The sequence below is a fragment of the Hordeum vulgare genome, chromosome 2H (assembly GCF_904849725.1).
Source record: "Hordeum vulgare subsp. vulgare chromosome 2H, MorexV3_pseudomolecules_assembly, whole genome shotgun sequence".
Classification (NCBI taxonomy): Eukaryota; Viridiplantae; Streptophyta; class Magnoliopsida; order Poales; family Poaceae; genus Hordeum; species Hordeum vulgare.
In genome coordinates this window covers 15,712,770-15,731,116 of record NC_058519.1, presented here as the reverse complement: position 1 = coordinate 15,731,116, position 18,347 = coordinate 15,712,770, and the positions used below count along the sequence as shown (strand labels likewise).

Genomic DNA, 18,347 nt, shown 5'->3' with positions numbered 1-18,347 from the left:
ACACCGACATTTCAATCTGATGTTTGTCATACAACTACGAACGCTGGTACGCCGCCGAGCGTTGGTGGTTACGGGGACAGGTAGATGAGGCGTTCCTTTGTCGATGTGCTCCGATCGGCACCCCAAATGGCAACTCCGCAGTGGTCTATGGGGCAGCCGGGATCCGGACAAAGGATCTCCGCTCCAGCATTAGGATCTCAAGCAAACTTGCCTCTCGGGGGCGCTGCAACAGGTGAAGGAGAAAGAGTAGCACGTAAGCTTCTTGACTTACGCTTTATACCAACATGTGATCAACTTGCTGATGGCTTTACAAAACCTCTCATAATGAGACGGTTAGATGATTTCAAGTACAATCTCAACCTTGGCAAATCACCATAGAGTTTAGATTGAGGAGAGTGTTAAACAAGATAGATAGATGAGGACTCCTGTTATATCTCTAGTTTAATCTCTTCTCCTTATCTCGTGTTGTACTTGGACGTGTCCTAGCAATAGTACACAACTTGTAAGCCAAGGCAATTCTTCTATATAATGCAATGTTTTAAATAGCGGGCTATGGCAAATAGCAGCAGACCTGAAAATCAACTATAGCGGAGCTATAGCGGGCTATAGCGGGCTATAGCGGCATATTTGTACGTGATACCATTTAGCGGCATCCTACTGAAAAGGCTATAGCGGGGCTATAGCGGGGCTATAGCCGGCTATTTAAAACTATGATATAATGAGATGCGGCCCGAACAAGGGGTTAAACGCTTCCAACCAAATTCTATAGTAATGTAATCGAGGCTACTTAAAGTAGACATCGGCTGCCCACTAGGTAGTGAACTTGTAAGTTGTAACGTTTCTTCACAGAACATCCACTCCCCATCTCTCTCTTAATGGGTTAGAGTTAACATTTTTCAGAAACAAAGTATACCATGGGAATTTGGAAATTGAAACGCAGACAAATCTTCTAAAATTCTCTAGCTACTAAAAGAGTTGCTGCGTTGCTACTTTTCCTGATGCTTCCTAACCCCAATAGTATGCTTCAATATCATATCATCGAAGCTCCATGTTCTTGTTGTATGAGTGACAAACATTGGGAACTGTGGTACTATTGTTGAAAAAGGTGTGGTGTATATATTGATATGTCGGGTATATTGTAGGACTCGGCTTTAATTAGAAGAGTAATGTGCTTGACTCAATGGGGCACGACGATAGGCCAGGCTGATGTATCTTGAGTACACATGGTCATGTGCTCACTGGCGTAGCTTGTCGAGAGAATTTAGTACCATGACTTCCTGGAAAGCTATTTGCCTGAAGGTGTAACACACACAAGCATGATCAAATGTGCAAATCGGCATAAAAGACAGCAGTTAAAAACACCATTTAGGAAAAAGGATGAAGTGCACACGAGTAAGGCATAACTCAAGATAGTAAAGTCCATCTATCTGAAACAAACGGATGAGAGAAAAAAACCAGAATTCAACCATCTATCTGAAACAAACGGGTGAGAGAAAGAAGAAGAACAAGAAGAACAAGGCGCCAACAGAGGGTGGGCAGGTTAAGTTGCAGAAGGGAGGTGCAGGGCAAGCAATCCTGGCCGTGGCAGAGTCAGCGCAGCCCACCGGCACGACATTGCAGGTACAGCCGACTCAGGAGGAGGCTAAGCAGGCGGCACTTCAAGTTCAGGTTGTAAAGAAGGTCAAGACGCGATGTTGGAAATGTGAGGTGGACACGCATATGCTACCCAAAACTGCACGGTACAACATTATTGCTACATTTGTGATAACTCTTTGCATCCGCTCAAGAAGTGCCCTACTTTGAAACTTCCAAAACCTTGTGTGTTTGTTGCTGGCATGGGTAACAAGGACACGATGTTTGCTCAGTTATCGGGCAACACTCATAATGCAAATTTGGTTCCTAATTCAAGTCCCATTGCTCCTGGGCCAGTCCCGCAACATGAGGAAGCCCGGGGCAGCAACCCGGGCATGATGGTAGCAGACTACTGCTCCTCCGGTTTGGTTCATCATCTGGTCGTGGTAGATCTCTTCATCCCACTTCTAGTACGGATAGCCGTGGCCTGGCCCGAACCGGAGTGGTGAGGCCGAGGCGAGTGGCGCGTCTACGCAGGCGGCACTGTGGTTGCCTTATCATCTGCTATTATGACCGACAGCATGGGGCCTGCTGGTTCTGCTTGTATATTGGAGGCATTCCTTGGGTTCTTCTAGCACGAAGATCGTGTTATGCTTGATGTCGGCTTTCTTTAATCTGGCCGTTGACTAATTCCGAAAGAGTTCGTCGGAGATCTTCATTGGGTGATTGGTGCTTTTAGATTGCTGGATTGGAGGGATTCGAGCGTGGGAGCCCCTATTTCAGCCATGTTGCTTCACAGGAGGGCGTGACACGAAGTTCGTTGCTTGTTGACGTTAAGGGACATGTCGGTATTTCGATTTCCATGCTCAAGAAGGTGACGGAGAAGGTCGCCGTGGCCGAGGTATGAGGCCCGGTAATGGAGGACTAAGTCTTTGAGGCGACGAGGTCTTTGCTTGGTGATTCGTTACTTGTAGTACTGATCGGCAAGTGGGAGCGGCAACATAGGAGGAGTACATAGTCTTGTTTTTCGGGGTGGAAAACCCAATGTTTGATCTTAGTTGGTTGTGCCTGGCAGTGGCCATGTTGAAGCCAATGATTTTTAGAGCGATGATTTTCTCCAGTGTGAAAAACCTAAGATCTATCAGGCATCGTTTTTGGAGAATCTGTACCGCGGTTTGTTCTGCAGCTAAAAGGAATTGATCAATGTAGTGGAATATTTTTGTTTTTGTATTTGTTTTTAGGTTGTGTGCATCCGTAATGTCTCGAAACATTTCGTAGCCTTGGTGTAATTGGTTTCTTCGCGATATTAATGTAATTCATTTATCAAAAATTACATACATGCGACGATCAGTACACACAAATTACACGAAGTACTCGGTGTCATGCGGCATGCAATACTCTATGTTCACTAAATCATATCCAGGTTTCTAATTCTTGCCCTAGTGGTATTGCCAAAAGAAAGGGAGTCCACGTTAACTGGCTAAGGCCAACAGAAGTGAGCTTACGTATAATCGAGTGTTCCTATCCATTGTACCCGTACCCAAGCTACAGGTATGCCACTGCTCGTTCTGTGTGGTCTCCCCCTCATCCATCAGCACGCGTGGGTCCTTCGTTGTTGCCGCTAACCGATCCGGTGGCGTATTGGCCAGGCACCACTGCTTGTTGTTGAGGATGGTCAGCACAGTATTCATGTGGTCCGTCATTGTCGCCACTAACCGCGCGATCCGGTGGCGGACTGGCGTATGGATATGTTCGTCTCCAGACCTATTAGCCTGATGCCATGGCGGTCAATCTACTCAAGTATGAAACCAATTCCTGATGTTTCCTAATCCCAACAAATCGATTTGTTATCTGGTTTCAGTGACATTGCTACAGCATCGGCTTGCAGGCAATTTCGACAAAGTACCAGACCATGTCTTGTCTTCCTCTTAAATAAGATAAGACAAGTTGTGTATGTGTCCACTTCGATCTTTATATTGAATAAAATGTGTTCACTTCAGGGCTGTGCTCTTAAATAAAATGAATGATGTATTTGATTCAACACAGTGCAACAACCATGCATAACAATTTGTAACCATGTGCGGATGCTGTCTTCCACGGCACACGGGTCATTATGGCGTAGTAGAAATTGAAAATTTTCCTGTGTGAATCAAGCAATCACTCGACATTTACATCACAATATTACCACTATATGTATAAATTTATGGTGTGAGTAGAGTCGGTATAGCTACAAAATATGTTTATTAAAATTTACCTTAGGGCAAGCTTAATCCAAAGAGTTCCTAATAAATTATTTGCCCATGTGCCAACAAATGCTTGGATGTTTTACATATTGGAGAAGTTTCCAGCATTGGGAAACTAAAAGGGAGATGTACTCCCTCTGTAAACTAATATAAGACCGTTTTAATCACTATTTTGTGATATAAACATTCTTATATATTAGTTTATAAAGGAAGTACTTATAAGACCGTTTAGGTATGCATATGGGAGATTTATGCTGTTATTTTATTAATTTTTCATCAAGATCTTACAAAGTAATAAATCAGTAAGTCTGAAACCAACAGCTTGACAACACATGTTACTACTCGTATACCCTTGATGAAGGGGTGTCGAATGTCCAGGCCAAATACCAAACAGACATTGCACCAAAGCCTAGTATCTGCTTGCTCTTGTTGAGGATGGTCAGCACAATATTCATGTGGTCCGTCATTGTCGCCACTAACCGATCCGGTGGCGGACTGGCCTATGGATATGTTCGTCTCCAGACCTATTAGCCTGATGCCATGGCGGTCAATCTACTCAAGTATGAAACCAATTCCTGATGTTTCCTAATCCCAACAAATCGATTTGTTATCTGGTTTCAGTGACATTGCTACAGCATCGGCTTGCAGGCAATTTCGACAAAGTACCAGACCATGTCTTGTCTTCCTCTTAAATAAGATAAGACAAGTTGTGTATGTGTCCACTTCGATCTTTATATTGAATAAAATGTGTTCACTTCAGGGCTGTGCTCTTAAATAAAATGAATGATGTATTTGATTCAACACAGTGCAACAACCATGCATAACAATTTGTAACCATGTGCGGATGCTGTCTTCCACGGCACACGGGTCATTATGGCGTAGTAGAAATTGAAAATTTTCCTGTGTGAATCAAGCAATCACTCGACATTTACATCACAATATTACCACTATATGTATAAATTTATGGTGTGAGTAGAGTCGGTATAGCTACAAAATATGTTTATTAAAATTTACCTTAGGGCAAGCTTAATCCAAAGAGTTCCTAATAAATTATTTGCCCATGTGCCAACAAATGCTTGGATGTTTTACATATTGGAGAAGTTTCCAGCATTGGGAAACTAAAAGGGAGATGTACTCCCTCTGTAAACTAATATAAGACCGTTTTAATCACTATTTTGTGATATAAACATTCTTATATATTAGTTTATAAAGGAAGTACTTATAAGACCGTTTAGGTATGCATATGGGAGATTTATGCTGTTATTTTATTAATTTTTCATCAAGATCTTACAAAGTAATAAATCAGTAAGTCTGAAACCAACAGCTTGACAACACATGTTACTACTCGTATACCCTTGATGAAGGGGTGTCGAATGTCCAGGCCAAATACCAAACAGACATTGCACCAAAGCCTAGTATCTGCTTGCTCTTGTTGAGGATGGTCAGCACAATATTCATGTGGTCCGTCATTGTCGCCACTAACCGATCCGGTGGCGGACTGGCCTATGGATATGTTCGTCTCCAGACCTATTAGCCTGATGCCATGGCGGTCAATCTACTCAAGTATGAAACCGATCCCTGATGTTTCCTAATCCTAACAAATCGATTTGTTATCTGGTTTCACTTACATTGCTACAGCATCGGCTTGCAGGCTATTTCGACAAAGTACCAGACCATGTCTTGTCTTTGTCATAAATAAGATAAGACAAGTTGTGTATGTGTCCACTTCGACCTTTATATTGAATATAATGTGTTTACTTCAGCGCTGTGCTCTTAAATAAAATGAATGATGTATTTGATTCCACACAGTGCAACAACCATGCATAACAATTTGTAATCATGTGCAGATGCTGTCTTCCACGGCACATGGGACATTATGGCGTAGTAGAAATTGAAAATTTTCCTGTGTGAATCAAGCAATCACTCGATATTTACATCACAATATTACCATTATATGTTTAAATTAATGGTGAGAGTAGAGTTGGTATAGCTAAAAAATATGTTCATTGAAATTTACCTTAGGGCAAGCTTAATCCAAAGAGTTCCTAATAAATTATTTGCCCATGTGCCAACAAATGCTTGGATGTTTTACATCTTTGAGAAGTTTTCAGCATTGGGAAACTAAAAGGGAAATGTACTCCCTCTTAAGTTAATATAAGACCGTTTAAATACTATTTTGTGGTCTAAACATTCTTATATTAGTTTACGGAGGAAGTACTTATAAGACCATTTAGATATGCACACTAGTGGAAAACGGGCCTTTGGCCGGGACCATTTAGTCCCGGCCTGCCTCTGGGCCGGGACTAAAGGCCCGGTCACGTCGCCCCAATTCTCAATGCCTCCCTCGAGGCTTTAGTCCCGGCCCATAAGGAGCCTTTAGTCCCGGTTCGTGTCCCAAACCGGGACTAAAGGGCTACGCGGCGGGCAGTGGTGGTGGCAACCGTTCGTATCCCCCTTTAGTCCCGGTTGGTGGCTCAACCGGGACTAAAGGACTAACACGTGGCCTGCCGTAGTGGTGGCAACCGTTGGTATACCTCTTTAGTCCCGGTTGGTGGCTCAACCCGGGACTAAAGACCCGAACGGTTTGCATCCCGCGTCGTTTCGGACGATGAAAAGCACGAACCGAAGCGTACAGTCGCCATTTCTCTGTTTCTTCTTCTCTCTCGCTCTCCCTCTCTGTTCTTCTCCTCTCTTCTTCCCTTCTCTTCTTCCACCATGCCAACTAGCTTTCATGAGGTGCTCGCACATGGCACGACCAAGCTCGATGTCGTGTACACGAACCTGAGCAGGGAGGTGCCGTTTTTTCTTCAACAGTTGAAGGAAAAATGGTTTGACAACGCAGTGGATCATGAGAAGTTCTTGGGGCTTGATCTGGAGTACACGGCCGATCAACGCGGTGTTGCCGTCATCCAACTATGCTTCGCACGCCATGTCTTGATCTTCCAATGGGCGAGGTAAGTTTTGAGGCTTTCTTTGATCCAAGATAATGACATTGTAAGTTTATTTGTTTCAATCATAGTTGGTTCCCTTCAAATAGTTGTAGTGAAACAATTTTGATTAGTTGAAGGGGAACACAATCTAATTGGAATAGTGTTCCATAATCTGAAAAATCGTATTAGAATCAACTAGTGTTTAATATGTTCCATTGGAATCATAGTTGGTTCCCTTCAAATAGTTGTAGTGAAACAATTTTGATTAGTTGAAGGGGAACACAATTTGATTGGAATAGTGTTCCATAATCTGAAAAATCGTATTAGAATCAACTAGTGTTTAATATGTTCCATTGGAATCATAGTTGGTTCGCTTCAAATAGTTGTAGTGAAACAATTTTGATTAGTTGAAGGGAACACAATCTGATTGGAATAGTGTTCCACAATCTGAAAAATCTGATTGGTTCAATATGTTCCATTGAAATCATAGTTGTAGTGATACAATTTTATGCGGTGTTCTTTGATCCAAGGTTATGAAAATTGAATATAGCTAGTGATCTCTCTAGGTTCCATTGGATAGCAATATGATATGTCATAGTCATGAAAATTGCATATAGCTAGTGATCTCTCCAGGTTCCATTGGATAGCTATAGTGATCTCTCTAGGTTCCATTGCATATGTTCTATTTGAATGCTAAAGATAATTTACTCTTTATTTGTAGTGAAACATGTTTCCTTATTGCAGCAGTATGTAACAGTTGTTCCATTTTAATTTGTTTCTATTGTAGGAGTGACAAGGATTGTCCAGAACTCATGGACTTCCTTCGCAGCGGCATCACTTTTGCTTCCGTTGACATAAGGAACGACAAGCTGAAGATGAGGCACAACTTCGGTATTGAGATACCAGCTGGTTGCCTCGTTGATCTCCAAACGGTATTCAGGCTTCGACATGACAGGACTTCGATGGCTCATATGGCAGTTGCCTTGATCGACGAGGGATATGGTGATATGAAGACCAGTTTCCCAAAGTTTCGGCACAAACTTTGGGAGAAGGGCCCACTTGATCCTATCAAGAGTATGCAGCAAAAGATGCATACGCTTCATATGAGTTGTACCGCAAGATTCGAGTCGTCAACTATGGCCAGCGTCACCTCGAGGAAGGTGGACATTCTGATTCAGACGATTCAGACGAGTAGTGTTCTCAACGTCGAACACTTGTATATATATCTATGGTAGCTATTATTATGTACTGTTTGGACTAGTATCATGTACTGCTTGGACCAATTTATATATGTCTAGTTTCTGTTTGTGCCATTATAGTTTCCAAATTTGAATGGTTTAGCCCTTTCTAACTTCATTTGCTACTTTTGAATGGTTTAGCCCTTTCTAACTTCATGGTATCATGCATTTCGACCACATATATATACAAAAAGTTTTCAGTTCAAATAAGTTCAAAAAATGAAATCCCTTTTGTAACAGATCTGTTTTTGATTAAAACAGTCATTTAAAAATGAAAGACCATTAGTCCCACGTGGCGTGCAGCGGAACCACGTGGCGTGCCGCGGAACCACTTTTGTTGTGGGGGTCGCTTCTCCTTCTTCTCCTTGTGCTAGATATTGGTTATGCACTAGGGGAAGTAGGAGTAACGACCATCATCGACGGTTGAAAAATCAGGTGAGCTAGTGTCCACCATATATGAGAGAAGAAGAATGTCGTCTCTTATTGTGGGGGTCGCTTCTACTTCGAGAGAGATTGTCCATTTTGTGATGTGCCTTTGAATGGTGCATTTTGAACACACAAAAAGTATGGACTTCAAATAAGTTCAAAAAAATGAAATCCCTTTGTAAGAGATGAGTTCTCGTTCGAAACGCTGCTACTTCAAGAGAGATTGTCCGTTTTGTACACGAACTCCATCCAATTTTTGTCCTAGCCCTCTCAACTTTTTAACACATGCTATGTGGGTGAAATGATGATAGCATGCCAACTTTCAACATTTTCAGAGTTCATTTGTAGTGCTTTTCAATTTCTGGGTCAACTAGCTCAAAAAAATAAGTAAATGCACGAAGAATACCAAATGAAGTCAGAAATTGTTGAAATTTTGTGATGTGCCTTAGAATGGTGCATTTTGAGCACACAAAAAGTATAGAGTTCAAATAAGTTCAAAAAAATGAAATCCCTTTGTAAGAGATGAGTTCTCGTTCGAAACGCTCCTACTTCGAGAGAGATTGTCCGTTTTGTACATGAACTGCATCCAGTTTTTGTCGTAGCCCTCTCAACTTTTTAACACATGCTATGTGGGTGAAATGATGATAGCATGCCAACTTTCAACATTTTCAGAGTTCATTTGTAGTGCTTTTCAATTTCAGGGTCAACTAGCTCAAAAAATAAGTAAATGCACGAAGAATACCAAATGAAGTCAGAAATTGTTGAAATTTTGTGATGTGCCTTAGAATGGTGCATTTTGAACACACAAAAAGTATGGAGTTCAAATAAGTTCAAAAAAATGAAATCCCTTTGTAAGAGATGAGTTCTCGTTCGGAACCCTGCTACTTCGAGAGAGATTGTCCGTTTTGTACACGAACTGCATCCAGTTTTTGTCGTAGCCCTCTCAACTTTTTAACACATGCTATGTGGGTGAAATGATGATAGCATGCCAACTTTCAACATTTTCAGAGTTCATTTGTAGTGCTTTTCAATTTCAGGGTCAACTAGCTCAAAAAAATAAGTAAATGCACCAAGAATACCAAATGAAGTCAGAAATTGTTGAAATTTTGTGATGTGCCTTAGAATGGTGCATTTTGAACACACAAAAAGTATGGAATTCAAATAAGTTAAAAAAATGAAATCCCTTTCTAAGAGATGAGTTCTCGTTCGAAACGTTGCTACTTCAAGAGAGATTGTCCGTTTTGTACACGAACTGCATCCAGTTTTTGTCGTAGCCCTCTCAACTTTTTAACACATGCTATGTGGGTGAAATGATGATAGCATGCCAACTTTCAACATTTTCAGAGTTCATTTGTAGTGTTTTTCAGTTTCAGGGTCAACTAGCTCAAAAAATAGATAATAGTTTGGATAGTCAAAATTATTAATTATGAAAATAAAAAATAGTTTTGCATTATTTATTCAATATGAAACACTTTTCATTATCATAGTTTTGTCAAATTCTCAAATATGCAAAAAGAATTTTTAATAAACATAGTTTTTAATTGAAAATAACAAAATAGACAATAGTTTGGATAGTCAAAATTATTAATTATGAAAATAAAAAATAGTTTTGCATTATTTATTCAATTTGAAACACTTTTCATTATCATAGTTTTGTCAAATTCTCAAATATGCAAAAAGAATTTTTAATAAACATAATTGAAAATTGAAAATAACAAAATAGATAATAGTTTGGATAGTCAAAATTATTAATTATGAAAATATAGAAAAAACTGAAACTATATTCGAAATCATAGAGAAAATTCAATCTAAATTCTCATTTGAATTTAGATTGAATTTTTCCTATAATTTCTAATATAGTTTCAATTTTCAGTGAGTTTAGGCCCGTAAACCTGCTTTAGAGAGGAGCTCGATGGAGAAGCTGTGACGGGGCTTATAAACAAGTGTTAGTCCCCCTCGCTGGGCGAGGTGGGACTAAACTTATCATACAGCCGAGGAGGGGTTTTAGTCCCGGGTGGAGCCACGCCCCGGGACTACAGACCCCCTTTAGTCCCGGTTGGAGCGCCGCGCCGGGACTAAAGGCCCCTGCTTTCCCGCCTTCTGGTCTGCCGAAAAAGGGACATTAGTCCCGGGTCGTGGCTCCACCCGAGACTAAAGGGGGTCTTTAGTCCCGGTTCGAGCCACGCACCGGGACTAAAGATCCACCTATATATGCGGGACTTCGAAAAATTCCAACCCAAATTGTCCATTTCTCATCTTCTTCCTCTAGTTCTCCTGCCCGGCGCGGCACAGCGACGAACTTGACGACGCCGTCAGGCTGCCCGCCGTCCTGCTCGCCGCCGCCTGCCGTCCTCGTCGCCGTCGCCGTCGTCCTCCTCGCCGCGCGCCGCCCTCCTCGCCGCGCGCCGCGCCGTCGACACCTCCGGCCGGTAAGCCCCCCGCCCCCTCCTCCCCAACACTCCGGCCAATAGAAGAAAAGAAGAAAAAGGAGAAGAGAAGAAGAAAAAGGAGAAGAAAGGAAGAAAAAGGAGAAGAAAAGAAGAAAAAGAAAAAGATTTTTTTGTCATTTAATTCCTATTGTTATTAGGTTTGTGCTAGATTATTAGGGTTAGTAATATTTAGAATTAGGTTAGGGTTACAAGAAGAACAAATATGAAAAAAAATAAGAAAATAAGATTAGAAAAAATGAAAATAAGAAGAGGAGGAGAAGAAAAGAAGAAAAAGGAGAATAAGAAGAGGAGGAGAGGAGAAGAAGAGGAAAAATAGAAGAAGAGGAGAAGTAGAAGAAGAGAAAAAATTAGAAGAGGAGGAGAGGAGAAGTAGAAGAAGAGAAGAGGATAAGTACTACAAGAAGAGGAGAAGTAGAAGTAGAAGAAGTAGAAGAAGAGGAGAAATAGAAGAAGCGGAAAAATTAGTTTATGGTTACAAGAAGAAGAAATATTTTTTTTTGTCATTTAATTTTGCTATTGTATAGTGTATATGCTTAAGTGTTAATAGTGTTTCTTAGATTATTGCTTAATTTTGCTATTGTACTTAAGTGTTAATAGTTTAATTTTGCTATTGTATATGCTTAAGTGTTAATAGTTTATTTTTTGCAAGAAAATTAATAGAACTAGTTTATTTTTTTAGTTCATTTTACGATGCCTATCCCGCATCCTCGTCGTCGACTCGGCGGAGGACACCTGCTTGATCAGAGGGGCCCTGTACGGGACTGGGCTCCGCCCGACTGGTATTGGGAGGTGCTACCTTTCAGGGGACGTAGGTTGGTGAGGAGCCAGCCCGTCGTTGACTCGATCCTTGTTTGGTGGCGGTCGCGTGGGCTAGTGAGGGTGCCGAGGCTTCCGGACACCGCGGAGGTGGTACGTCACCGTGTCAGCGAGGAGGATGAGCACGTCCGTCGCTACATGGTTGCGTTGGAGGGCAGGTTCGAGCATACCTGGCAGGTTCTTCGGGGATCTCACTGGAGCTATGATCCTGTGATGGTTCCTTCTCTTTGGGTGTCCACCGCCCGCGCCGATACCCGTCGGGCGCTATGGTTCTAGATGTATCAGTGATGCTATATGTATGATAGTATTCGAGGAGTATTAGTGATAATATTCGACGATGTACGGACAAAAGTGATGATGTATTAGCTTATAATTGAATGCATGCTAATTTGAATACTACTTTATTTTACGATTTGGTTTTGCTTATTGAATGCTCAAATTAGAAAAGTACTCCTACTTTGAATACTATGCAGAAATCTAGGAGTCTCGGGTGGAGCCACGACCCGAAACTTAAGTTGTTTTGGAACGAAGTTCCTGATAGAATAATTCTTTTTTGGTACAAAGGTTAAGAGAATCCGTTTTTTGCAGAACTATGGATCCACATATCAGGAACCTCGAAGAGGAAGAACTTCTCGAAGATATAATCAAAGATGGCCCCGACGTTGAACCAGCTGAATCTCCGTCGTCATATCTAAACCAGGACGTTGGAATGGAGGTCGAGCGACACGAAGATGAAGCCGATGGGGCAGGAGATAGATCCAATGACGGAGAAGGTGATAGCTCCACTGATGGAGAAGCCGGTGAAGAAATAATAAAGTCCAGCGAGGTATACATATGAAGTTCGACAATCACTTGTAATATGTGAAAAATGTTGGAGATAGCTCTATATTGCATACATATACATTCATTTGCCGAATGTTTCTCCCTCTTAGGCCTCCACATCGAGCAAAACTACGAAACGAGGCCCGACTAGAAAGTTGGATGCACGGACGCATTACACCTTTGAGGTGATATTTCCTACGGGCGAACCCAAGCTTCCTAAGAATGCTGCTGACACATTCAAGAAGCAATGCGGAGTTCTCGTTAGGGATCACGTCCCGATCAGCGTTCGGGAGTGGAACACGCGCAAAGGGGCAGCCGATAGTGACTATGTCGACGAAAGGTACAAAGATAATCTTTTGAATGATCTCATGTCACATTTCAACCTGCCAGAATGTGAGAATGAAGACGCCGCAGACAAATTGAGGGCCAAAGTCAAGAAGTGGACTCTGAAGAAGATGGCCGAACTGTTCCGTAGCTGGAAGAAGAAGCTATGGAAAAACTATCTGAAGACAAAGAAAGTGCCAGTATTCGAGGGGTATCTAGCCAAGCAGGCGAATCACTGGAAGGCATTTCAAGAGTACAAGGAGTCAGAAGATGCCCAGGCATTATCAGAAAAGAACAAGATAAATGCCGACAAGAAGAAATATCACCACAAGCTGGGGCCAGGGGGCTATGAGACTGCCATCCCAAAGTGGGATAAGAAAGAGCAAGATCTGATAGATAAAGGCATCGTACCTGAACCACTCCGTGATGAGTGTGAATTGAGAGCAAGAAATTGGCTCCTTGCGCATGGTGGGTCGTACGACGAAACAACAGGGGACCTCATCTGCAATGACGGTCTTAGGATACCCAGGGAGAATTGGAAAACGATAGTGAAAGAAATTAAGGAGGGAAAAAGAAAGTTCACTGCAGATAGAGATAAAGATTTGCTCACACTGGTCCTCGGCAATGACGAACATGGAGGACGAACGCGAGGCTTCGGTCCTTCTTACCCGTGGTGGCTTGGGTTTGCCAGAGACCAAGACACTTACAGAAGCCGAGAGAGAGCAAAGAAGCGGCAGCAGGATGAGGAGAATGACAAGTTCAATCAGTTGCTTGCCAGGATTAACGAGCAACATAAGCAGATTGATGAGCTTAGAGGAGTACCGCGCCAGGAAGATCCTGCACTTGATATTACCGGCGCCCCATCTAAGCGGAAAAGCAGCGTGGCTGAATCTGAGGCCCCGCCCGACGATGCACGAAGAATGATAGAGGGCGGTCCCGGCTACCCCGTGGATGGAATCAAGGAGTCAACATCATGTGAACTCCATCAGAAATTCAAGAACATATCCATGAAGGTGGCCGTCAGACAAGCTTTACCTTCTGGCCCTGATGCACGCTGGCATGACCGTGAGATTCTAGCTGGTTTTGCTAAAGTCGGGGTGGATGAAATCATGACGGGGTTTAATGATATGGAGCTCGACATAGCTGGACCCGAAGATGAGAGGACACTCGGAGAAGTACTGGGTGGAGTCATCCTATGGGACAAGAACTACATCAAGCTTCCAGGCTCGGCCCCAAGGACAACACCGCCTCCGAGTCATCGCAGGTCACCTACACCTCCATTACCTCCAAGCCCTCCACATGACGTCGGCCAGCACAACACGAGTCCATCTGGATCACCGCCGCCGGACTTGGGTCATCCGTCTCCGCCACCGCCCGCACATGATACTAAGCGGAAGCGTGCCAGGAAGAACGTTCCGTCGATGATTTCTAAGCGACGGAGCTCCCCAAAGCGCAAACTGTCGCCCCTCCCAAAGGTACCTCATGCTAATCTTCCTATCAGACCTTATGATCGTACCCCCGAGGAAAACGCCAGGATAGCAAAGGAACAGCATGATGCGCAGATGAAAAAGAAGGAACCCGAGCCCCGCCCGGAATACACCGAGAAGCAAATAGCATGGGCAAAAGACTTCATAACCCTTCCATCACAGTATGACTTACACTATAAGCCTGATGACTATACACGCACATTGCAGAAGGAAGTGAAAAAGAGCAGCTCACGTGCAAGTGCAAGTGGGAGCAAATCAAGTTCAACTACAAGCAAGAAAAAATCAGACGTTCCTCAGCTTGGACAACAGGCCAAACAGTCGATCCCACCCCTCAAGGTGTTAACTGAGAATGTTCCCCCTCCGGTGCAGGGGCAAGCTTTTGAAAGAGCAAAGGAGTTGGCGGCTGAATGTGGTATCTCGGTTGAAGATTTGCTGGCTTCCCAAGACGACAGGATACCCAAGGCTGTGGTCGCCCCTAAGCCACAGTTTGTCATGGGAGAGCCTTTGGTCAGCAAAGATGATCTCCCAACAAATATGCGTTACTTGCATAAATGGTACTTAAGTGAATCCAAGAATGGGAGAACGATGATCGTGCTGAGTGTCCCACGGGAGTACTACGGCCGCTTCGAAGAAATCCATATCGACTTTGATGAACTCTTCCAGATGTACAATGACGACGCCCTCGACAAATCGCTTATGAGTTGCTATTGTCTGTAAGTTTTTCAATTCGTTGTCTACATATAACTTGTTTAGTTATTTCAATTCATTGTCTATATATAACTTGTACTCTATTATGCAGAATGAAGATTCTGGTTTGTAAAAGTAAGAGCATCCTAAATATTGGGTTTATTGACCTAGATAAAATACATATAGCGACGCTAACTGATAAACCCAAGGAGACGGAGGAAAACCTTCTAAGGTTTCTAATAGATAAAAATTTCTGTGACCACATTGTTGGGGAACGTCGCATGGGAAACAAAAATTTTCCTACGCGCACGAAGACCTATCATGGTGATGTCCATCTACGAGAGGGGATGAGTGATCTACGTACCCTTGTAGACCGTACAGCAGAAGCGTTAGTGAACGCGGTTGATGTAGTGGAACGTCCTCACGTCCCTCGATCTGCCCCGCGAACAATCCCGCGATCAGTCCCACGATCTAGTACCGAACGGACGGCACCTCCGCGTTCAGCACACGTACAGCTCGACGATGATCTCGGCCTTCTTGATCCAGCAAGAGAGACGGAGAGGTAGAAGAGTTCTCCGGCAGCGTGACGGCGCTCCGGAGGTTGGTGATGATCTTGTCTCAGCAGGGCTCCGCCCGAGCTCCGCAGAAACGCGATCTAGAGGAAAAACTATGGAGGTATGTGGTCGGGCAGCCGTGAGAAAGTCGTCTCAAATCAGCCCTAAAACCTCCGTATATATAGGTGGGAGGGAGGGGAGGAGGCAGCCTCAAAACCTAAAGGTTTGGCCGAAATTGGAGGTGGAGGAGTCCTACTCCAATCCTACTTGGAGTAGGATTCCACCTTCCCACTTGGAAACTCTTTCCACCTTGTGTTTTTTCCTTCTCAAACCTTATGGGCCTTAGTGGGAACTTATTCCAGCCCACTAGGGGCTGGTTTATCTCTTCCCATAGCCCATGAGACCCCTTGGGGCGTGACACCCCTCCCGATGGTCCCCGGCACCCCTCCCGGCACTCCCGGTACACTACCGATGAGCCCGAAACTTTTCCGGTAATGCACGAAAACCTTCCGGTAACCAAATGAGGTCATCCTATATATCAATCTTCGTTTCCGGACCATTCCGGAAACCCTCGTGACGTCCGTGATCTCATCCGGGACTCCGAACAACATTCGGTAACCAACCATATAACTCAAATACGCATAAAACAACGTCGAACCTTAAGTGTGCAGACCCTGCGGGTTCGAGAACTACGTAGACATGACCCGAGTGACTCCTCGGTCAATATCCAATAGCGGGACCTGGATGCCCATATTGGATCCTACATATTCTACGAAGATCTTATCGTTTGAACCTCAGTGCCAAGGATTCATATAATCCCGTATGTCATTCCCTTTGTCCTTCGGTATGTTACTTGCCCGAGATTCGATCGTCAGTATCCGTATACCTATTTCAATCTCGTTTACTCGCAAGTCTCTTTACTCGTTCCGTAATACAAGATCCCGCAACTTACACTAAGTTACATTGCTTGCAAGGCTTGTGTGTGATGTTGTATTACCGAGTGGGCCCCGAGATACCTCTCCGTCACACGGAGTGACAAATCCCAGTCTCGATCCATACTAACTCAACGAACACCTTCGGAGATACCTGTAGAGCATCTTTATAGTCACCCAGTTACGTTGCGACGTTTGATACACACAAAGCATTCCTCCGGTGTCCGTGAGTTATATGATCTCATGGTCATAGGAACAAATACTTGACATGCAGAAAACAGTAGCAACAAAATGACACGATCAACATGCTACGTCTATTAGTTTGGGTCTAGTCCATCACATGATTCTCCTAATGATGTGATCCCGTTATCAAGTGACAACACTTGCCTATGGCCAGGAAACCTTGACCATCTTTGATCAACGAGCTAGTCAACTAGAGGCTTACTAGGGACAGTGTTTTGTCTATGTATCCACACAAGTATTGTGTTTCCAATCAATACAATTATAGCATGGATAATAAACGATTATCATGAACTAAGAAATATAATAATAACTAATTTATTATTGCCTCTAGGGCATATTTCCAACACACATACTGTTTCCATACAACTTGAGGTGAGGGTCTTTACTATGTTGTGTCCATTCACTTATAAGTGTAATTGATAAGTTACTGACACACACACACACACACACACACACATATATATATATATATACACACATGTGCAGCTTCCATTGGATTCTGTTGGACATTCAAATTGATAAGGGAAGAGTTGATACCTTCGACCCATTATCGAGACCCTTGGAACAGTTCCAAAGCCTGCAGGACATGCTCCAAGGGTAATTTTAATCATTCTTGCGCTCTATCGGTCTCTTTCGATGATTTTCTGATATATCAATTAATGAAAAACTTAGCAAATCATTATCCTTGTCGGGCAGGGTTTGGAAGCGGTTCAAGTGCGTGACTTCCGGTAACTTTCCTGAGAAGCTGACCTTTAGAGCGGCTCAGGTAAGTAGTAGTATGATATACTTCTATTAATTTTCAATACATTTATGATGCTAGATTATTATTTTGATTATATATATTCTATTCTCGTAAAGTGCGACCAGCAGCCACGGGGAACGCATCTATGCGGATACTATGTTTGCGAGACCATTCGCACGTTTACCTCTGAGCTCAAGGATCACAGATTCGACGTAAGCAATGAACATTCACACCTCTATTTTTACCCGTCATTCTTTGTTATGATGATTGATATTCATATTCATCTCCTCTTCTTATATAGCACACGGCCATGAGGACGAAGGTCCTACCAGAGCAACACGCGATTGCTGTTGCAGAGGAGCTTGCGGGATTTCTGAGGACGGAAGTTATAGAGCTCAAAGGACGATTTAGTGTAGCTAAGGGCCATTACTGATGTTCGTCCATGTAATCGAATAGACGGGCTCTAGTCCCATAATTCAGATCTCCATATAATTGTATATATATGCTCGCTTGTAAGATAAGTTAATCTTATATATATATATATATATATATATATATATATATATGCATAATTATTTTTATTTAAATTATATGAAAACAAATTCCCGAACACCAAACGGGGCATCACGTTAATCTCCCGAACACCTAAACCATAAAACCCTAAAACCCAAAAATAATTTCATTCAAAAAAAACCCAAAAACCAGCAAAATCTGAAAATCTTTAGTCCCGGTCCGTGTAACGAACCGGGACTAAAGGGCCTGCCCCTGGGGCGCTACGAGGCACCCACGTGGAGCACCTTTAGTCCCGGCTTGTAAGAGGGCCGGGACGAAAGGTTAGGCCTTTATTCCCGCCCCTTTAGTCCCGGTTGGTGAACCGGGAC

At 43.1% G+C, this 18,347-nt stretch overlaps 1 protein-coding gene across 1 annotated transcript in view; it reads left to right on the top strand.

Annotated features, from left to right (window-relative positions):
- Positions 1-1,440: 1,440 nt before the first annotated feature.
- LOC123425004 (actin cytoskeleton-regulatory complex protein PAN1-like) overlaps positions 1,441-18,347 on the top strand; it is a 30,400-nt gene continuing 13,493 nt past the window's right edge. Inside the window, exons 1-3 of the mRNA XM_045108678.1 lie at positions 1,441-1,668; positions 1,788-2,018; positions 2,312-2,473. Of these exons, the coding sequence (XP_044964613.1) occupies positions 1,441-1,668; positions 1,788-2,018; positions 2,312-2,473 (621 nt within the window). The remainder of the gene's footprint in view (positions 1,669-1,787; positions 2,019-2,311; positions 2,474-18,347) is intronic.